At 43.6% G+C, this 23,651-nt stretch overlaps 1 protein-coding gene and 1 long non-coding RNA gene across 3 annotated transcripts in view; one reads left to right on the top strand and one right to left on the bottom strand.

Moving 5' to 3' along the window:
- The window catches only part of LOC142806517 (uncharacterized), a 484,058-nt gene that overhangs the window by 340,420 nt on the left and 119,987 nt on the right, over positions 1-23,651 (bottom strand). The window lies entirely within an intron of this gene.
- The window catches only part of LOC142806464 (calcitonin gene-related peptide type 1 receptor-like), a 338,910-nt gene that overhangs the window by 301,200 nt on the left and 14,059 nt on the right, over positions 1-23,651 (top strand). For both annotated transcript variants that reach the window (XR_012894635.1, XM_075891270.1), the window contains exons 9-12: positions 18,051-18,145; positions 19,809-19,900; positions 21,524-21,668; positions 22,176-22,326. Coding sequence is in view for 1 of the 2 variants with exons in the window: in XM_075891270.1 (XP_075747385.1) it covers positions 18,051-18,145; positions 19,809-19,900; positions 21,524-21,668; positions 22,176-22,326 (483 nt within the window). In the remaining variant the exon portion in view is untranslated. The remainder of the gene's footprint in view (positions 1-18,050; positions 18,146-19,808; positions 19,901-21,523; positions 21,669-22,175; positions 22,327-23,651) is intronic.

Here is a 23,651-nt window from a genome sequence, read left to right as displayed (position 1 = left end):
AAACGAAGGAAGGTGTGCGCGCCCACTGAGAAAGATGCGTACCTGTCTCGGAGGCGATAAGGTGTAGAACGCAAAGCGACGGGCAGGTGCCTCCACCGTGTCGTCTTAGCAAAGCGTTGGAAACCCTTGCCTTTTTTAGCATGACGTAGCACTGTCAGCCCAGCGTGATAAACGCAGCGGTCCTTAGAATAACTTGTAAGTGCTTTCTCGAGTATAAAGACACACATACAAAACATGGATGTGTTGTTATGGTACCTCAGATATGTGCAATATATTCTTTTTAATTGACCATTGCACAAGTATAAACGCTACAACTTTAGCAATATTGGTGGGCGCTGCAGAGGGCGTTTGGCGTATCGCTTGAAGCCGTTTGGGGCATTGTTGCGACGGACAAACAGACAAATGCACAGACAGACAGAGAGACAGACGGGCTGATCAAAATTTTTGCGTTGAAGTACCCCAAGAAAGGCTATCGTCTCTAAAAAACTTGAAGGGCACTTGAGCTTCGCCTTTAAGAGTAGATCACGATAGCGTCATTGGGCCTCGTGCGCACCGCATTCTGAACTGCTAGCCTGCTTTGGTTACCAAGCAACCATTCAGTATGAAACAAATGACTGTGTCTGTAGCATTGGCCGTTTCAATGTATCATTGAATGCCTATTGTGAGTAACACTTGTTAAGTACCCTCTATGCCACAATTATTCCTTTGGTGAACCAGCGAAAGGCCAACTAAGCGTCTACACGTCCGTAGGGCGACACGTGAACCTACGCAGCTGTTCATTTTGTGGACGGTTCTTCTGCTGGTGATGATTGAAGATGCCTTAGCACTTTGTTATGAGTGGGCCATTAAAACACACGCTCGTTGCTCAATTCACAACTTTCGACGCCGGCGCGATTCTACGCTTCTGTCATGCAATATACGATGCTTTAAGGAGACTTCTTCATCTACATGACATTCATATAGTGTTTTATTTCCACGGCAGTTTCAACTAACAGTGTTGATGAAACTGATGTGGAAAAAACTTCGTTTTTTACTGTGTATGTGAACCGACTCGCCCAAGCTTTAACCTTAGAAATGTTATTGCTCTGTGATAGAGCACCTGCTTGACACGCAGACGACATGTGTTCCACCCTCACGTGGCCCCGGAAATTTTTTCCATTTATTTAATTTGCACCTTTCTCCTTTTTTTTTTTTTTGTTACGGACAAAACGCCGATTTATCGCTCACAACCAACGACGCCGACCTCGACAGCGATGTCGATGCCGGAATTTCTGCGAAACGAGTTCTTTAACGTTGTCGCGTTAATACAGTTACATTAAGCTAGGTTGGTGCATTGTACAATCACTGCTGCTAAACAACTTTTTTACAAAAACCGGTAACTTTATTATGCTAAAGAAAGAACGATGTTACTCCGAAGGGCTAGTCAGGTTACTATTGCTGTCTTGAATGGCTATCAGAAGGTCATCATCAGGCTGCGAATTGTCGTAACTGGCGAGTGACAATTTGTTTCATTGACAAAAAAAAATGGTGTTGTACCTTACACTGGAAATGACTATAAACGAAAGTCCAATATGGTATTCCTTCCAGCGCAAAATAAGCCATTAAAATACAACAAAATTATTTCGTTTAATTACAACAAAAAGATTGGCCTTCATATTGAAAACACCGGCGTCACTCGTTTATAGGCAGTAGTTCCAACAGAAAAACGTCATCGTTAGTTTCTCCACTAACAGGCCATGTCGTTACGTCATTTCCTGCGATGAAAAAATTAAAAAACAACAATTCGAAATGGCGATGACCGTTTCCACAGCCGAATATAAAGTTCGCTTTCTGCGTTTCCCGCTAACTACGACTCTATTTCGGCCACAGGCTCTAATTTCGATTCTGATTTCCATCTCGACGTGGGGCTCCAGGCATTCTACGTTGAATTTTTAGGCCTAATACGTTAAACGTGTGTCGTTGAACAAGCTGAAAAGCTCAACAACTTTGACGCGAGCGGAGTAAGATTGGCATTAAAAGCATCTGCTGTCGTGCACGCGCAGTCTTTTACCGGCTACAGCCACGAAGTTACCGGAAATTAAACGTTTCTCGCAGATTCCGATGTCCGCGTAATCTCATTCCGCGAAATGAGAAACGGAGTAGCTAAACACAATCACCGGTATTCCCGCCATTAATTATGCTTCTTCTGCTTTCGCGCATTCGTAGTTGATTGACGGGTGTACGATTAGTTTCGAAAATCAAATTAAGTGAGGCGTGAGCGATTGCTCTCAGATACCTTCCGGGACCTTCTCACGTTCTTCCTGATTTTCAGCGTGCATAGAGCGTGGTGAAATCATCACGCGTAATGAATTCCTGCTAAACTTGCCCACTCTTCATTACATTTGCAGTAGAGTCTCCTATATTTATAGCAAACGCCAATATGACTTGGATCTGAAATCCTGATAGCAAGGAACATTTACAGAACTGTTCTGGTGCCCGTACTTGTAACTTTACTCGGAAATAAGTTTACTCATTCTGAACTATATATTCAAAGAAGTCATCAAGAAGAAAAAGAACAGCCTAGGGGCTCGCCTAATTTCTATCTTGTCATATAATATCACGTCAAAATGCGATGAAGTGCATGAAGGCGTGAGGTATATTATTGACTGCCCCATGAATGAAAGGAAAACTGACAAGGATAGGAGAAATAAAATTTGACGGCGGTAAGTTGGTGTTTTCATCCGCTACGATCTTGACGTTCCTTGCTCTGTCCGCGCTCAGTCACTACACCGGTAGTTTCCGTTGAGCTTTTTTTAGTATAGCTATCTGTTTCGTCTTATCCGATCCTTCTTGGTGAAAGAAATATTAAGTAAGATAAGTCTCACAAAGTGACACCGTAGAAACTGCGGCGTCAAAATGAGGTAGATCTTGCGATCGAAAGAGCATCCCAGCAGTTTTTTATTATTTTGTACATTATGGACTACATAATAAGGCTGTATCGGGTCTACCACAGTTATCACGTCGGTTATCTCAAATCAATGTTTTGCGCGGGAAATACTCAAGGTAAAGTAATCAAAGACACCATCTCATACAAGCCTACTACTATAATAAACCACACTTCCCACACCTCACTAATTTGCTGTGTCTTGTTTACGCGGCGGTTATACATATAATCTTCAGCGACCTATCTATTTCTATCACGTATACTTGTGCCTCACTCTCTTCAGCTTGTATCTTTTCTTGTAACTTGGCGTAGACGACGAGCAGTATGCTACGACTAAAGTATGAATCAGCATATAGTGCCGGGTCTCATTCAAGCGTCGAATATTGGAAAAACTTGTGCATTATTTCTAGCACAAAATATTTTGCCATTCAAATTCATGTTTACATCTGTGTTAACTTCTCCATTCGAACGTTGCTTGTGAAAAACACGACTGCTGTTCAGCACGCAGGCTTTGCTGCACCTAAGTTGTGCACTGCAGTGAAGCTTGCCCCAAATGACGTCAACCTTTGTCGCAGCGTTAAGCAGCGTTATCTCGCGATCGCTCGATATATTATAGAGCACCTGCATCGGACGAACAATGTGCTTGTTATGCGCGCTCGGTAAATTACTAGGTTGAGCAACTACTTCCGGATTTCGGTTGTTTTACAACGAAGGCACGTTATCCCCAAACAAGGTTGGCGCATAGAAAATTGCTTTTTGAAAAAAAAAAAAAACGGTACCGTACACCTTAGCGTTAAAGCACTTTCCTGCCATTAAATTTCATGCTTAGATACTTGACAGCTCTGAAAATATTCGTTAGAAGTGCTCAGGATTATAGTTATGGAAAGCATTCGATAAACGTTATTTGCTGATACGGACAAGCATACAAATAACTTTATTGAAACGTCCATCCAGCTAGTGGGTCGGGCCCAAGTTCCCGCCTAGATGTCGGCAAGGAGGTCTTGACTCCTGGCGGCTTCAACGTCCCGCTGGACCACCCAAAGTTGGTCGCTTAGGTCGCGCAGCTGTGCAACAGTCTGCCAGCGCACGCGGAGGCGATCACCAGAGGCTATTTTCCCCGTATTGATCGTTATCCCAGCACATTTCATGGCATGCGCTCCAGAGTGGCTCTGAAGCCACAATTCTTGCACCTATGTGTCTTGCGTGTCTTTGGGTAGAAGAAGTGTGAGACCACCGGGTTTAGATGGGTTTTGGTCTTTAATCTCCATCAGCCAACACACTCCCTTTTGCTTGGCTTTTAATGAGGACGTGAAAAAAAACAAATGCATTTTGCAGTGTGTGTTGCATTGTTACTGATCAGAATAATAACGCTGAAGCAGCAAGATAGGCCCTAACAAAGACGACGTGACTTTAATGTGTAGGGAGTGCTCTCCTCTATCCTAGGCTACACTTGGCCATAGTGTAAATACATTGTACACGCGCCTTGTTTCCCAGTGTGCCTTAACGTAACAATTCATGCAACAATTAAGTCTTGACAGGTGATCTCCCCATTCCCACTCCTCTCCATCCTCGTTCTCGGTAGACACTGAGGTGCCGGATATACTATTAGGCCGTGACTCGGTTCGCAAACCTTAGAGCCACATCGGGCATCGTTTTATCATTATTGCTTTATCTTGATGAGGGGGGGGGGGGGTGTTAGCGGGTGCCCATATCAAATAATGTTTCTCTCTTAATTCGTGGGGCCTGTCATCAAGATTCATATTACTTGGGGGACATTGGACGGTTTGCAACATTTTCTATTGTCTCTTTAAGAGTCAGTAACTACTCCTTCCGCTTCTGTCTACAATACGGCTTGTGGAAGAAGTATACCTTCTCCACAGTCTCGTTTTTTGTTTTGTTTTTTGTTTTGCTGTATTTGTCATAACTCAATTTTTGCACATCTTTCCGTAGTCCATCACGATGGTTTTAAAGCCAGCCACGTCTGAACTTGTATCTAGCCGCGTCTACAAAGACTACGTCTTTACAATTTCCCAATTTCTGTTCTACATATACTGCTGTGCTTTCTTCTCTGCCTTTGTGATAAGCTGGGTGCGTGTTTTTTTTTTGTATGTCTAGAATAGATATATCGTATCTCTGACATCCTTTGAAATGTCGACATTGGCTTCGTGTAGTGTATTTTACCCAATTCCTAGTCTTTCTAGTATGTGTTTTCCTGTCTTGGTCTTAGGAAGGCGTTGGTACTGCGCTACTCTTTGAACATTTATGAGCCCTTCCAGCGTATTGTGCAGGCCTAAATCTGAAAAATTGTCAGTAATAGCGCTGATTATTAGTCCTACGGCTTGTTCATAAAGCTTCCTACTTAAGCAGACTAATTTTATCTTTTCTGCATCGTATCACCTAAAATAGCGAGCCACATATGGTACCCAACTAATAACAAACGCCTGCACCAGTCTGATCACGCTTCCTTCGTCCATCGCGCTGTGTCTTTTGGCTGTTATTTTGATCAATCTCATAACTTGAGATACTTCCCCTTCTAGCTTCGAAGGGTGTCTTTATGGATTCCTTTTGCGTCAATTAGTAGCCCCAAGACTAATTTTATTCAGCTTAGGTGTAAGCTCACCTTCGACGGTCTTTAACAGTATGTCCGCATCGAGATTGCCTTCGAGTCTGTATCCGTTTGGTTTATGTACCCTACGTTGCGGCCAATAAATTATTATTTCTGATTTTACCTTCGAGCATATAATTCAGGTGCCCTGTAGATATTGTCCGATTGGTTCAATGGCGCTCTGGAGTGACTGCTCTATTCGCCCATAACTACCTTCATTTACCCATAAGGTATTATCATCGGCATAGTGAGTGTGATTGAGACCCTCAACTTCTTGTAGTTTGGCTGGTAAATCTATTATCGCCACTTTAGAAATCATTGCTGATATCACAGACCCCTGTGGTGTGTCTGCGTTACTTATCTAAATCTCTTCCGAGAAAAGATCTCCCAAGGTAATGTGTGCCTTTCTTTCAGTAAGAAAGTCACGAACGTGATTCTTTGTTCTTTTTTGTAATCCCAACTCTTCAAGACTGCAGGGTATTTTAGGGGCGAAGCTCCTTACAGCGGCACCCGTTCGTTTCTCGTAGCCGTAGTAGTAGTCGTCGTAGTGTGTAACCACTATCACATTTTGACCTCCAAGGTGGTGCCGGTGAGAGATTTCTTCTGTGCGTTGTTGAACAGCGAAAGATTGTGCTCAATGTACATGCCAATGGCTGCTAAGGGTTCCCCCTTAGCAGAATTCGGCTTTTAGTTAACGCGCACGCTGCAAATTTTTTATTGTTCAACAACGCACGGGAGACAAGAAAGAATCGCTACGTTATACTCGCTGGGCGTAACCTCCTTGGTCTTAGAAAGGTTTAGCGAGCGTTGGGCCGCAGTGCCATGAATACTGTGAACTAGTATATACCATGAACTCGAGGTGGTTAAAGGTGGGAAGTAGGCACGAAGCGCAAGCCGTAAGAAAGTGTTCATGTGCCTCCTCTCGTTCAGTCCTTGGATTGTCCGCTAGATGGCGGTGCTTCTATATGAGGAATATATGATGAACAGATGCGAGATGGTGGTACTTGGAGTGTTGAATAGGTAGACGAACGGACACAGAGACAGATGCATGGACGGACGCACGTGATGGCTGCATGGACGAATGGACGCATGGACGGACGCAGAAGTGGATGCATGGACGAAAGCAGGGACGGACGCACAGATGAACGTGCGGACGCACGAACAGACGCACGCACGGACAGGCGGATGTACGCACGGGCGGCCACACAGACGCACGCATGGATGGACGGAAGCAAGAACGAATGGACGGACGGATGCTACGCCCCACTATCCATCATTCACTCCGTGGATATGCTGCCATTTTTTTGTGTACGTTACATTGTCAAAGATAGTTTGAATCAAATTATGGTACGATATCCCGGAGTAGAAATTGTTTTGGTTGGAGACTTTAATTATCCCAATATTCAATGGCTGCACTCCACTCCTTTAGTCGAATTTGCATCTGCTGATGCATCATCGTTTCTCGACGTTTGCTCCCTTTTTAACTTATCCCAGCTTGTCGATCAGCCAACCCGTGTAACACCGAAATCATCGTCTTTGCTTGATCTCGTCCTGTCATCTGCCCCAGATATTATTTAGTCAATAACACACATCCCCGGCTTGAGCAACCATGATGTATTGCAGTTCGCTCTTTCCCTTCCTGCCACAAGAAAACAGAAGCGCATAAAAAGCATCAGGGACTACAATAGAGCCAACTTCGAAGCTATTAATACGGGGCTTTGTATTTTTTTTTTGATAGCTTACTGCCACGTTATAGAGAACTAAGCGTTGATTACATATGGAATTCCTTCAAACAACAGGTCTATCAATTAATCAACAAACATATACCGTTGCGGCGCGTTTATAGTAATACTAATGCTCCCTGGTTTACCCGTTATTTGAAACGATTGTCTAACAAGAAAGCCAGGCTCTATCGTACTGCCAAGAAATCTACTGGGCCGCAACGCTGGTCAGCCTACAAATTAGCAGCCGCATCCTACACCAAGGCCCTTCAAACTGCAAAACGGCCCCGCCGCGGTGGTCTAGTGGCTAAGGTACTCGGCTGCTGACCCGCAGGGCGCGGGTTCGAATCCCGGCTGCGGCGGCTGCATTTCCGATGGAGGCGGAAATGTTGTAGGCCCGTGTGCTCAGATTTGGGTGCACGTTAAAGAACCCCAGGTGGTCTAAATTTCCGGAGCCCTCCACTACGGCGTCTCTCATAATCATATAGTGGTTTTGGGACGTTAAACCCCACATATCTATCTAAACTGCAAAACGTACCTTTTTTCAGTCAACTCTACCGTTACTGTTAAAGACAAATCCTAAGCGTTTCTGTAGCATAATGAAGCCTAAAAACGACACCACAATAATCCTGGTTGATAATCGCGGTGTACCAGTTTCTAGCCATCTCTGCGCATCGCTGTTAAATAATAGCTTCGCCAGGTCTTTTTGTAACCCGGTTGTAGATAATTTTCCTGATCTTCAGTGTGTAAATTTTTTCCCAATGGACCCTATAGTTTTCGATCCAACTGGAATTTCTGGCGTCATCAGCAACCTGAAACTGTCTTCTTCATGTGGCCCTGACGGTATTAATTCAAAATTTCTGAAGAATACTAAAGAGTATATGTCGATTATATTATATTGCCTTTACACTAAATGTTTCGATGACGGTTACTTGCCTAAAGATTGAAAAACAGGCCGGTTGGTACCCCTTCACAAATCAGGCGAAGCACATAACCCCTCTAATTACCGACCCATCTCACTTACTTCAGTTCCTTGCAAAATTCTCGAGCACATAATTTTTTCCAACCTTGTTAAGCATTTAGAATCAAATAAGTTCTTCCATTACTCGCAGCATGGTTTCCGGAAATTATTTTTGTGTGAAACACAACTAGTCACGTTTACTAACGATCTGCATGTATATCTTGATTCAGGTTTTGTGACTGACTGCATATTTCTAGATTTCGCAAAAGCATTCGATAAAGTAAATCACCAGCTACTATTACATAAACTCAGCCATTTGAAAATTGATCCACAAGTACTACAGTTTATCCGAATCTTTCTTGCTAACCGCACGCAGTTTGTATCCATTAACGAAACTGACTCTCCCGAGGTGGCGGTACATTCAGGAGTACCTCAGGGTTCTGTGCTGGGGCCTTTACTGTTTCTAATATACATTAACGACCTGCCTTCTAACATTTGTTCTCCAGTTTGCCTTTTTGCTGATGACTGTGTGCTTTACCGTAAAATTACTGATACTGATATTGCCTGTCTACAATCCGACCTTAACAACATTATTTCCTGGTGTAACCTCTGGCACATGGATCTTAACGTTTCTAAATGTAAATCAATGAGAATTTCGCGTAACAAACTACCTAGCACTGATTACTTTCTTAAAGATACCTTACTAGAGTCAGTTGAATCTTACAAATATCTCGGTGTGCACATAACCAATAACCTATCCTGGGCGCGCCAAATTGAATATGTAACATCTAATGCAAACCGCATGCTAGGCTACTTGAAAAGAAATTTCTCGCTGTCCCCGTCTTCCTTAAAAAAGCAGCTATATATAACCTATGTGCGCCCTAGGCTTGAATATGCTTCCTCAGTTTGGGACCCTGGCTATGTAACACTATCTAATAAAATTGAAGCTGTGCAAAACCGCTCCGTGAGGTTCATACTTTCCAACTATCACCGCACTTCCAGTGTTACTAACATGAAATCCAGCCTTGACCTTGCTACTCTTGCTACTCGCCGGAAACTTGCTCGCCTTTGTGTGCTGCATAAAGCGTATCACCATAACCCCATACTTAAATTACGTTGGCTAAACCCTCCTTTTTTGTATCTGAACGCCTCGACCATCATTACAAGGTTCATATTCCGCGCCAAAACACCGTAACATGCTCCCATTCTTTTTTACCAAAAACATGCCATGATTGGAACAACCTGCCTGTGTCACTAGTCACGATTACTAATCAGGAACGCTTTCGGGCGGCACTCCAAAATTTTATGCATTGATGTGCTCAACGCATTTTTTTTTCCCTGGTTTTGTTTGCTGCTGTTCGGTTACCATTCATTTGTGTATCGCAGATTCGTTGTGCCATGTTGTAATATTTTTTTTTTTCCTCGGTACTTTCTTTGTGTGTTAGATCGTCATTACGGTATTTTTTTTTGTCGCGGTGCTTTCTTGTTTGATTTTTTGATTCCTTGTTTGATTTGTCGCGGTGCTTCTTTTTTTTTTTAGATATTGTGTAAGCGTTGTCATTTACACGTTGTTCTCGAGTGTTGTACGCGTGTACTGAATGTGATTTGTTTTTCACATTTCAATTGTATTTTTTGTGTTCTAAACCCACTCCCCTCCATAATGCTGTATGCCCTGAAGGTACAATAAATAAATAAATAAATAAAAAGGCCGATTATGGTTATAGTGTATAAGCCAGGGTTGTCTATGATTTGGTGCTTAAGCTGGAGCATCGCATCCTGCGTCGAAATATTGTATCTGTTACCCAGCATTCTGAAGGGAAACAAGTCCTTGTCCGTGAGGTAGGTGGTTAGTCTCGCTAAAATAGCGTGATCCATGACCTTTACCACACAAGATTGGAGAAATATAGGTCTCGAATTTCTCCAGCTGCAAGCGTTTTCCTGGCTTGGTATTAAGATTACATGTGCTGTTTTCACTGCTGTGCTATTCGGCCAGTTTTCGAGCAGTTAGTAATATGTGAATAAGTATAAATAAATAAAACTATGCAGCCAATTTGGAGCCACTTCAGTTTCGTTCCCCTGTCGTTCCTCAAATCTTCTCTAACACGTTTCAATATTATTATTGCGCATTCCGCGGGACCCGAATAACGTTTATCCATCTATCCAATACGATTTCACCATCGATGTGTCGAGCAATGTTTAAGCTTTCCTTACGTTGTTTTTTTTTCATTTCTTATATATGCTGAATGCACTTATTGCTGTTCCCCCTTATTGCTGTTCACTTATTGCTGTTCGTCGTGTGTAGTACCTATACTTTTATACCGCGAAATAACAGTTTTACGTTTGATATCCATGCAAGTAACGGTCTTTATAGTGGCGTTTCTTCTGGCCAGTATATATTTTATGTTTGCCAATGGCCGGGCAAACTGTCCGGCCACTTAATGAGTAAATCTCGTCGTTGCGATTCATTTCCCAGAGCTGTCTCCGCACTTCCTAAACTTGTGGATCTTGGGGGGCAAACACGCTATCGTCATTTACGTGCTCATTCGGTCAGTCACTTCGTATAATCCCTTCGTCTCCGACGATGCGCTGTAGTGCTGTCGTGAACTCTCTCTTTTGTAGCGTTAGCTACACTGGCCTCGCTGAGCCAATTTTGCGTGGCACTGGTCTGCGCATGCGCAATGATACTCCGCCGCCGCCGCACTCGGCTTGCCGCCGGTGTGCGCGCAATTCGATGCGCTGCGCAGACGATCAGTGGTGTCACGCACCGGAGCCGGCACCTCCCTCGCACTCGGCCGCGGCCGCGCGCGACTCGCCGCCGCCGGTGTGCGCTTTCCAGAGGAGTGCCGTTATAGCCCTTGTAGACATATGGACGCCGATGCGCGCGCCTTCCCTGTGCAGTCGCCATCTGACACTGCGCTGGAGCCGCTTGATAGCGCCTCTGACTGGCGTTTGCCACTGTGGTATAGCCATGGAGAAGGAGAGTGCAAATGCTGCTCAACGGTGCAGTAGAGCGGAGAAGCTTAACTCATCGGATCCCGAAGTAGTTGCCCGGCAAAATAAATATACGTGTGCCATTGCAGCAGCAGTAAGCATGATAATCAAGCTAATCCTAGACACTCTGGAAAGCTCAGAATAATCAGCTGAACCTTTGCTAACGCTGCGTATATCCTGGCATAGCTGAGCTAAGCCACTGCCATTTTTTTTATATGAATTCCCCGGGAAAAGCTAAATGTCCTACCTGAATGAAAACATCCGAGACATCCGTAAACGTCAGCATTTACAGGAGCTCATGGCTCGCAATCACTGTATTATTTCATCTATAGACTACGAAACTTTTGTCGAATAACATTCGGCTCAAGGCTGTGATGTCGATAAGCTCACTATACGTCCTCAAACATTCCACTCAAGAAAACACACTACTCCGAATGTACATTCATGCTTAATATGGCTTGACACACGCGAGCTGTGGTTAGAGTGCCCCCAATGCTGAACAACGACACCGACAAACGCTAAATTGGTTCAGAAAGCGCCGCTAACTGAGAGAGTTCAAATTCACCTCTCTTTTTTTTTCTGTAGGTGCTACTTCGCAGTGTCGGTGCCATTTGACTACAGACAGTATGTTGCGACTTACATTGAGCGTGATTGTGCCTTAAGTGGAATTGAATTTTATGATGACAAACGCTTCATTCGTATCTTTTGAGATTATTGGTGCGTGCTCTTCGATAGACTCTCACTGTTCCTTCCTATCTGCGCTTAGTCTGTGTAGAGATACTTTTCAACTAGGCCTATTTTTATTGCATGTAGAAGGTGTCAAATAGTGCTCCTTATACCTGAAATGGGTTTTAGAAATTATATGAGCTGCATACAACGGAAGTGACTGCGGAGTCTATAACGCGTAATAGTGGCTACGTTTCAAATATCGCCTATTGTTTTTATCTGAAAGTTTGCCCTCTTCTCATACATGGCCGATGGCAAAAATCGCCCAGCGTAGAGTAGAAAAAGACGTCGGCGCCGATTCGACATCAGTGAGAAGCGTGCTTTGCCTCATGGATGAAGGGATCATGAGCGTGCTTGAAACCCTGAACGGCCGTATTTTACGACCTAAAAGCTATTGTGTTGAAACGTTCATATCTTTAGTCTCTCCGACAATAACAGCAGCAATAAGAAAGATAAATAAAGCACTATTGCAGGTCACAGGCTTTCAAAGGTCAAAACTTTTCTTTTTTTATATATTAGGGGGGGGGGGGGGGAGAGCACGTCACAAACATTTTGTTTCGTTGCAGATGGGCAGCTTCCCGAGGGTACGTAGCACACTTAGTGCAGTCTCGTCGTGTTCGTGGAGCGAGGAAGGGTTTATTATTATCGATCATCCATTTTATTTCGTATCCCCATCCCGACGCGCCAACAGGGATTTCTCTTTGGCCCGTAGAGAACATTACAACGAATTTCCGATACTTTCTTCTATATAGACCATTACGGGCGGCAGCTGCATCGTTTGAAAAATGAAATGAATGTAAGCCTCTTCTTTTTTTGTTGTATCTTTTCTTTTTCAGCGCTGGAGCCTGTCGTCCTCGTAAAAGCGTGTGACATGAAATAAAGTTAGTGTACCTATTGCTTACTCTTCCGAGCTTAGGCGTCGTGCGAGTGCTTCATAATAAAATGATTTCGGTGAAGGCCTATCTGATGCTCTACTAATGCTTTCTGTTTCTCTGGTCTGTTCCACTGTCATCTAAACAGAGGTATTAAATTTCACTGGTGCAGTTATTGCTGGCTGCCACTAAAAAAAAAAACATTCCTATCGAGCATATTGACTCATTGAATATCGATAAGTGAGTCAAAATTTCATAATTCAGTATTTCAAAACGCCGCATACCCTGCAGAAAACAAAATTCAAAACGTCCTAATGCTTCTTCTAGGATTTTTTTTGTGCACGTCACACAATGATAACAATTCATTTACTCTAAAGTCAGTCATGTTGCCTTTTTTTTTCTTTAATACTGGCATAATGCAACGTGATGGTGCACAAATAAGCAGCTGGCTACTTCTTAGCCCTTAGAAGTGTCTACCATAGTGCACTTAGGGTCCAAACATAGGATCTAAATTTATATGCATAAAAAGTCCACAGCACATACAGTCTACAACTTAGCGTAGCAGTAATAACATAACTATAGCAGCCAAAACACCATATTAAACCGCCACATATAGGCATACACATTGTGATGTTAAATAAAGGAAGAGCAACCGCTATGTATAGAATTACGAAAACAAAAAATAGCCAACAGTTACATAATTGAACCCTGGTTAATTAAATAAAAGTAATGGGCTAGTATTGGCCAAGAATGAAACAGTCGACAAAAAAAATTTTCAGTGCTTTTGAAGCACACTTCTGCAACCTCATGTTTACCACGGTCCCAAAACTTTCCCTAAACCTACTTAGCTGTGAAATAATGTCGTTTACAATAATTTAGGTCGGCGTTTATATACCATCCGCAATCACATTCAGGAGCTTCGGCGAGGTCAAATCTGTGTGAAAAGTACTTGCTGTAGGTAGTGTCTCGCATTAATCAGTGACTAAGCGTTCCCCCATTTCTGTCTAAAGATAACAGGATTTTAAAATCTGTTTAGCAGATCTACACGATGTAAATCAAAGCTTTTGTAGCTTTGTTCAAAACACGTATTGTTACACATATTGCAGGATTCTGCGTTTGAAATGCGGCGCAATTCATTTTTCAGTTTTGGAGTAGAGATCGCCTCATTTTTTTTTAATTCTTATGATGCTGCTTCATAAGCTGCTGTGTTGATTGGTATGTTGCAATGTCCCGGTGCCCACTGGAGCATTATTTCATTGTGTTTTTGGTTTCCCTTTGTGAGAACTTAAGTGTCTCGAAAATTGGGCTCTCATTTATTGTTTTCGCTTTCGTGCTACAGAGTTTTGTTAGTGTCGCTTAATAATCACTGAAAATGCCCATTTTTCAGTGTCTCCAACAGAATTGATAAATTTAGAAGTGCCTAGAATAGCGAAAAGTTCAGCTGTTGTAGGCGATGTCACGCGATACAAATGAATCTTGCATAGGTTGAGAGGTAGTACAATAAATGGTGAAGTTGAAGATGTTGGTGTGCTGGAGCCATCTGTTTTGGCCTGGTGTGTGACTGATGGTGGCGCTGCGAACCGCTCTTGTATGACCTCAGTTCAAGGATTCACACACTTTCGAGGCGCGGTGCCATGTAGACACCAGTGTCGTGGTACGACTCAATAAAAAAGAAGTTCAATTGGTAGTCTTGTGCGTGTTGACAGCCGAATCTGTTCTAACAACCATGGGTGTCCACTTTTAACGCTTATTTTAAAAGTACAGCCCTTCCTTTCCCAAAACTGCGGCCGCTTGTCCCCGCTGTGAGGGCTGCGAAAGGGTGAAGTACTACTCTGTGCCTCTTATACGATCACCCACTCGTGAAAGGGGCGTTAGCTTTAACAAAACTCCTAAGCACCCGAAGCTGAGGAAGAAGTGGATAGTCAAGCTCAGTGAGGTATAGCGCCCCACACCTTCATCGACCGTGTGCAGAAAGCAGTTCACTGACAGTGGCATTTGCAATACTCGCCCTACGCGCCACTCTTCTGTAAGCTTGCAGCCCTGTTTCAGCGCCTCGCCAGTGCTTCATCCATTCATTGCATGCAGCCTACAAGCGTAGGCGACTTACACCAGGTTAGGTGCCGTCCTAAAGCCTACCGCGAAGGCTCCTAGACAGGGAGCCGGGGCCTCCGAATAACCTCAATTAATTGCGCCTCGTGGGCGCAGCTGAGTGATGCAGGACATTCAAGACCACGGTTTCACATAGTTGGAGTATACGTACATGTATACGTAGTTTACTGATCAGGACAAGCACGCGCCTAGCACATTGATTACCATAAATTCATAAGCGAAACCTGCAGTATCTATTCAGTGCACATTGACAAAAGGTTGTCACATAAGGCAGTGCAGACACCGCCCATTTCTCTTTCCCGGGCGTAGGGAAGCAAACCGGAAATTTTCTTCTGGTTAACCTTCCTGCCTTTAAGTCAGCCTTAATCTCTCTTTTAAGCTGAGCTCCTTAAGTTCTCTGTTAGGCTGCAGGCGTGAACGCGAACTCACCCAGCTTGCCTTTGCAACGTTAATCTTGGCGGCCCTGTGCGCGGTATATATATTCAGCGAGAACTGTTATATTCTGATACCCAAGCAACGCCCCTGTGTGGTATTGGCATGCACTACTTCGTGATGTCGCTTTCACTGGATAAACATTACTGAGACAAACTGCAGCCACTTGCATCGCCAAGGGTGTACGATAAGTTGAAACTTGCCCCGTCCCCGAGTCACACCAGCACCTAACCGTTAAGACTCCTAATACTGCGATACAACACGGGCTGCGATAACACACGCCCATCGGTGCAGTCCGCGAGCACGATTACCTCAAATTGGGTAATTTAATGCTGCTCAATTGCATTTCTAGCGGGCGCCATGGACGGTTGATTGAGTGCCGAAGCTACAATTTAAACAGCTGCACTGCAGTAATTATCTCGTGTGTTGTTTTCTAATGGCAGAGTGGTAGAAATCAGCGATTCTCACACATAACCTCGTGTTCACTGTCGCTATTGTTGCACTGTGGAAAAAATACCTTAAGGAAAAGGGCAGGCGTGCCCTTCTCTCTCGTATTATCGTGAAAGCTTACGTCCTTTTTCTCAGGTGGGTGAAGTACACCGAGGCCCAGAGCAGTACTTCACCACTGCCCAGCACTCGATCGCCATGGAGATGTTGTGTGGAGGGTTTGCAAGTACGCTTGTTTGCAGTACCAGCACTGGCAGCACCACGACCACTGTGGCCGCGACGGTGATGCGAACTCCGTTGACGGCCTCGACAGCGCATTCAACAACGTGGCCTGCGTCGTACACCATTGCGGCGTCGATGAGACACGGCGACGTTTCGCAAGCTGTATCTACATGCTTGTAGAGGCTCGAGAAAGGCACGGTTATTGAAATTTCAAATCACACGAACTAATTATATCACACGGCAGCAACTGCAGATGACGAGCGTGAACACTTACACCATTGTTTCCCTTTCTTACCCGCAATGCGGGTGGCTGCATCACCGTGTTCTTCGGTGATCTGGGAGGTTTTTTGGCCCTGTAGATTGGGCCCCAATTAAAACAAATTCATAATTGCACTCGAAAACATTAATTTCGGGCTCTAGTCGACCCTCGCGAGGCTCTTCGTTCGACAAAGTTTCTGCCAGAGGCAGACGATCCGCGTACAGGTGCAGTAACTGGTGCAGCGCGCTTGGTAGCGGAGTCCTCGAGCGGACGCCACACGTAAGATGGCGCCACTCCGAGATCTCGAGGTCAGTATACACGCATGTAACCCAGATATTGCATGAATATCTGGCAAAGCGCGATTTATTGGGTAGTTCGAATGAACATGTCACGTTTTCTGATCATGCCATCCACTGACACTTCTATCTTTGGCAGCGTAAGCAGCCATGGAGGATAATCGATGTCTGAGTTGAAAAAAACGACTTGCTGGCAATACACTGGTAGCATCCTTGATTTCTCAGTAGAATAATACCAGAGCTAATGGTGGTTTTTATGTCGTGTCTGAAGGAAAGAAAATGCCTACATGTTTCTATACATCCGATGATTATAAAGAGCGATTGGCGAGTCTCTGCTATTACAAAAGAGCTGGAAATCGTTCGTGAAACTCCTAGGCATATGCGTAGTTCTGCAGCTAAGAGTTTTTGAAGTCCTTGTTCAGGCGAAGGCGAAAGGTTGTGTAGAATTGCCGCAGAGTATGCAATTCTTTGTTTTATTAGAGCTTTGTGAACAGCCTATAGATGGCACTGATCCACCTCATGACGTGCAGGAATGCTGCGAAGTACATTCACTATTACAGTAACGTCGCTTTCGGGTTTTTTTATGTGCAGTGTGCTAAATAGCTGCTGGAATAAAAAAATTACATCGATGACTCAGAGAGCACCTACATGTTCATTTTGTGCCTAATTTACAAGGCATTATTTCACCATCGAAGACGCAATACGGCGCGCTGGATCACCCGCCAACGACAGGGGCTTTTCGAAGTCGTGCATGCGATTACTTCAGCAAGATGCTTCCATTCTTATTTTATAAGAGGATTGGGGAGCACAAATGCCTCACTTTCTTGGGTATCTATAGGGAGCGAAACACCCGGTCATACAGAAGTCCAGGGAGCACTTGCTCTGAACTGTGTGAACAAGAAGGTATTACGGAATTCCGATATTTCTAGAGCTTAATGTGGACGCTTCCTTCTATCTTAATCCAAAGTGGCATTACTTCCGAAAAAGAATGTGCTTCATACGCATGACTGCCAATCTTTCATTTATTAAATAACTTCATAACCTGTGTGGGAACATCTGCATTTATGTATGTATGCATGCGTGCGTGCGTGCGTGCGTGCGTGTGTGTGTGTGTGTGTGTGTGTGTGTGTGTGTGTGTGTGTGTGTGTGTGTGTGTGTGTGTGTGTGTGTGTGTGTCGCGTGCAACCACCAATAATTTTTGGTCATCCATACCATTATTTTAATTATAATATGTTAATTGTGTTCATTAAAACTGCTTATATAAAGAAAACACACATGAAATTGAGGCATAGCCTTTGGTTTCGACATCGCGCTATAACTAGTCCTGGGCTGGTGATGCTATTGTGTGTCTTTTTCTTCAACGTGCAAGACTTTCGTCCTGAACTAGTATATTAATGTCGACGATTACAGAATCACGATGCAGATATGCATATTGGTAGATGGTGTGTGACTTAATGTTTTTTTTTCACGCCTTATTTCAACGCAGAGATGTCAAAGAAAACATGCTGGGAAAATGGCACGTGGTTCTACAGCCAAGAGTATGGAAAGGAGTACACATTCTACGACTGCGGCTCACTGGAGGTGTGCGCACAAACTTATATGCTCTGTTTAACGCCCACCAATAACATGCACTCACTGGAATTTTTGAAGGGTAGTGTGTGATAGGTTATGTTGAGAAGCTATGTTACCATCCCAAACAGTAACGTAATAATGCACAGGTAAGCAACTTTTTGTGTTCCCATAAAACAAGTATTCGCATTGAAAAAAAAAAGGTGGGCTCTTAAACTTGGCGAATTTCATGTCGAGGACGACTAGTTACTTTTGACTACACAGGCGAGTCTCTAGTTAGACATTTTCCAATAACGTAAGCAAGTTTTACCACCTCTGCTGTTGCTACCACTTTCTGTGGTATGTTATGCAACATTTTTGCATTAAATAAGAAATGCATTTATTAAAGACTCTCACACGCACAAAACTGCATCTACATCTGCAAGCCTTCCCAATAAAAGCATTTCTGCATTTTTTTTCTTTTTTTCATGTATTTGAATAAGGCGGCGTCAGATATGCGTTCAATCTAAGGCTTCCTACTAATGGCGGAAGTCTATATACTGAGCTTTCCTCATCGCTCAGCAAGAACTTAGTGCTAGAAGTCTAGTAGACTAAGTTGTAGACTCATAGTTGTCAAACTTCAGTATGCGGGTTCTTACTTGCATTTCTTTGTCTTACGAATGTGAGAAGGGTATTACATTGCGAATGTGTGTAATAGCATTATCCGTGCTCAAGCAAATAGGTCAGGCGAATGACATTGAAACGCAATATCGTCATGACGTCAAAACAGAGGTCTTGCCACAGACATTGAGACACAAGAAGCAGGTCGATCTTTTTAATAGAACACGCAAGCGAGTTCTTCTTTTTCATCCATTTCATAGTCCTTCATGGCACATGCACGACTGCCATCGTCTTTGTTGAGCAAGCACGTGACATTTGCCTCCCTCCGAAAGAGGCATCGTCCCGATGCGTACCTTAAGTGCTCTACCAGGCGCATCAAGTGGTCGCACGAAAACAATAACCAGGAGCTAATTAACTCAATAAGTACGGTTTCATACGTACGACGTGCATGACTTCGGTAAATATTACCTTTTACAGGTTCAATTTAGTCACTCACTCCTATTTATCTTTATATTATTATATTTTCAATTGGATAGTATCTGCCTTGTCTAATTCTTTAGGCGGGCACATTTCCAGGCTGTATTTGGCGCAATTACATACTAGTCATTGAATCTCCAATGGAACTAGAACTTGAAGTTGCGGCACATTCTGGGCACAAGGCAAAGCAGCACCAGTGCGTTACGCGCCACGAAAGCGCTGTCGACTCTTTTGTGAGTCAGAAGCTTAAATCAAACTTTGGAAGTAGTGCAATCCACGTATGTGTGGCTGTGTGTGTTGTATATCATAATTATTATCCAACACCTTAAGTAGCATGTATGGCAAACATCTTCAGCTCTTCATTATTATACTTCTTGCTCTCTTTTTCAATTATTTGGTTGCCAGAACTTGCTGTTTTACCTTATGAATCCTGTAACAAAAATGTCCACCTGACATTCTTTCTATGAAACCTCCTTCTGTACTTACATCTGCTTACAGATAAAATTGTAAGGCCTGAATGTATTCCAGCTTAAGTACTTTATACCGTGCTTATGTATTAACCTAAACGTTCTTTTCATTTTTTGTTCTTTTTTTGCAGTACCACCGCTCCATGACCATCTTCTCTATCGTTCTGCACTCACTGTCCGTCATCGTCCTGGTTCCCGCCATAGCCATATTCTCTATCTACAAGTGCGTATACCTTCTCTTTCTTTACTGTTCACTATCTCTTTCAAGTAACAGAAATACAATCAGCATGCTTCTGCCGCACTCTATTGTGAGTATATTGGCGTTTTTTTTTTTTTTTTACTAAACTGCTTATGATGTAAAGTAATAACTACCAAGGATGCTGTCCCGGGGGTTACGTTGCAATGCTTTCTTTTTGGCACTTAAAAACGTTGGCTTCCGCAGCAGACCTCTACCATTGCTCTATAACTCGCATTGGTTGGATTAGTGTTGCATCATAAACAGACTTAATCGAATAATTGAAATCATTGTGAAATAGTGCAAATAAGACACAGCGATACAGTCGAGTGAGACGATACACGGGTGAGTGAGCCTGTGTCCCTGTTTCTTATTTGCGCTGTTCCAGAATGCATTCGTACCAACTAGCTGGGCTTTCCTTACTATACTGAATGGAATCGTTAATCGTGCCAACCAAGCATTCTGGTATAGCAATGACAAACAAAAGAACTGACCTTGGGTGAGTTGGATGCTGTTAAATATGTGGGTTGGATTCAGCGCGATACAACGAGGACAGAGGTAAAGAGGGGACACGAACACCCACACTGGTCTCTCCAGCTTTATTACCACAGAAACACATATTTTAAACCACAACCTATAACTACGTGAACACTCGCCGATCACGCCAACAGAGTATGAAAAAAAACCATAAAGGGTGGACGAAACAATTGTATGAGGTGACAAAACTATCCAGGAAGGAAATTTATCTGTCATTAAGAGCAATAGACCGCGTGGTTCCACAACTAGAGCATTTTTGGGGGAATATAAAAAGGCTAAAAAGCACCCCGTTCATTATCCTGCATGACAGAGAAATTTCTTTCCTGAATAGTATTGTCACCTGATAAAGTTACGCTTACTCCATCCCTAATATTGTTTTTTTTTATGTTCTATGTTGGCGTCATCGGCGTATGTTCACGTGGTTATAGGTTGTGCTTTAAAATATGTCTTGCTGTGCTAATAAAGTTGGTTGTGAGACCAGCGCTACTGTCCGTGTCCCTTCTTTACACCAGTCCTCATTGTATCCCGCTGAATCCACTTCACATGTGGAGCAATGACGCCTGTTCCTCTATTCCACGTCGCTGTCGCCATCCACCGTACACGATTGCCCTAACCCACCGATGACGCGTGTGGTGTGTCACTTCTATCCCCGATTAAGCACGAAAGCGTGGGACAGGAACATCATTAAAAAAAATCTGCATGGTTTATGTCGTCATTTTCAGGACAAATTATTTTTCTTGCATTCAGCGGTAGATGTAAGACTGAAGTGGGTCGGAAAGTACTGAAATGAGCCCCTTATACAACCTGCTTAAGATAGTTCATTCCGGTTCTCTAGGAAAGTCGCACGAAGCTATTAATACATCTCGTGGTACAAGACAGAGATAAATATTCACTGCACTGGAAAGATACATAAGGTGGCAATAAAGCTATTCCCTACGAGTAGTGTAGTTGCCGAAGAAGGAGAAAAATATTTTGATTAAGAGCTCCTAATGGCAAGACAAGCCCACGTACGTGTTGTGGTTTCAAGCAACGAGCGCGCAATGTCTTACTGCTTCGTTTTCGTGGTGCATGCAGGCAGCTTCAAGTTCATCGCATCTCTTTGCACAAGAATTTTTGCGTCGCCATGGTGCTGTACGATATTAGTGTCATACTAGTGGACGCCGTTTTTATACTGGACCACGTCAGTGAGGAGAAAAACATTCGAGTCAACGAGAACCCGGTAAGTGCGCTGAATAAAAAGAAATACGTAATAATTTTACAAAACAATGATGATGTCTAGAAATAGTGATGTGTTAATTGCGATCTTTCTACAAAATATAATATTTCGGGTTTAATGTCCAAAAACCCCCATATGATTATAAGAGAATCGAGGGGCTGCGGAAATTTCGACCACCTGGGGTTTCTTAATGTGCACATAAATCTAAGCACACGGGCATCAAGCATTTTCACCTTCATCAAAAATGCGGCCACCGTTGCTGGGATTCGATCCCTCGACCTGCGGGTTCACAGTCGAGCAGCATAACCGCAAGACCACTGTGGCGGGTTATACGGTCGTTCTGCCGTATAGTTTCACAAGAACCGCTGCTGAAGTTCATTGATCAAATTTTCGATCATTATCGGAGGTAAATTCCATGATACATTCAAATTTCCTTCTTTTTGCTCAGGCGCATATTCGGGTTACCGTTCCTGTGACTTGACCTCCATATACCGGCGTTTTTACTCGCAGAACCTGTGCAAGGTGCTGTACACACTATCACGCTACTTCCGGTTGTGCCAGTACGCATGGATGTTCTGCGAAGGCTTCTACCTGCACAAGCTCATTGCATCTGCATTCGCCGAGCAGAAGTCGCTGCTTGTCTTCTACGTCATTGGTTGGGGTGAGTAATAACTGTCGAAAGCTTACAATAATGTTCTACGGACAATTGAATCCACCCATTTCACGTTCAACGTTTCATCTCGAAGTTTTAGTGCCCTGGCTTGAGTTGCAACCATATCTGAAAACTTTAACGCGACTGCTACATGGGGAGCTCGCGTCGCAGAAAACTCCGTGTCATCGTTGGTGGCGGCATTATTCAAGAGCAAGAAGTCTTTATGGATGCAAAGAATAAAAATTAGAGATGGAGCTGATATTGAACCAGCCATTTTACTTGGTGGTCGAATATTCTACCTCGCAGCCACGTCAGTGCAGGAATCTGCGCAGGAAAATAACCCGAAAATAGGAGATGCCACATTAGCAGCAATATAATATTGCGAGAGAGAAGCGTAGAATTCTACCAGGTGTTGCATCATGGGTATTTATTAACGATATGGTGGTTTAAAGCTGCCATTTGTCATGCGTAAGATAGCCTATAGAAAATGAGTTTGCTATTCTTCGTCCTCCCACTTTTATTCAGAATTAAACGAGAATGGGCGGTCATGCATAAAAATGTTCACCAGAAAAAAAGACTGGTGCTCGATGCTGTCGTTCCGCTGTGTCTATACACTTGTGTAGTGACAATATCTACACCAGCCACTGCACGACCCCTCTTGTAGCTCTTAAAGGGCGTTCTTTAAGGTGCACAGCACAAGTGTAAACACATTCACTATTAGCAAGGTAGCCATAACTGAGAATCCTAACGTACAGTCGTCAGCAAGCTTAACTCGAACGCTTCGCAGCGTGGCCCCGGCTGGTTTGACCGATGCCAGCCTTGAAGAACTAGAGGCTGTTGCCGAGATACTTGGGTATACTCGGATAGTATGTCGGTATGTATTGGTTACATCTCGGCTACGGAACCCAAAGCTACACGGTGATGGCGCCCATCGAACTGTTCCAGGACAATCTGCAGAGCGTTTGATTTCAGCTTGCTGATGACTGTACGTAATTATGATGTGCTGACTATCTATTATCCTTTATGTGTTGTTCAGACATAGCAACCGAAATTCTACTCCGCTTGTGCATTAGATTTAGCGACTGTAAAAGGTGACGTCATATTGCTGTTAAAATAAATCGCGCAGCCAATTAAGCGTGAATGTGCGACAGTTTGTGACGCTGTCTTACATTGTATGTCTGTGCAGGGGGCACAGTCAATGCGTCTCTAAACAGGTTGCACCCTGGCTTACTGTGTCACAGCACCTACGCAGAAAGTGTGATTTCCTCTTTTTGTCTTTGTTCAATCTTTCATATTGTTTATATCGGTAAAGGGCAGCCAAGCATAGATGACCT

This window comes from Rhipicephalus microplus, chromosome 1 (genome assembly GCF_043290135.1).
Source record: "Rhipicephalus microplus isolate Deutch F79 chromosome 1, USDA_Rmic, whole genome shotgun sequence".
In the NCBI taxonomy this organism is placed as follows: Eukaryota; Metazoa; Arthropoda; class Arachnida; order Ixodida; family Ixodidae; genus Rhipicephalus; species Rhipicephalus microplus.
The sequence above is the reverse complement of the archived record's forward strand: the minus strand, read 5'-3'. Positions and strand labels throughout refer to the sequence as shown.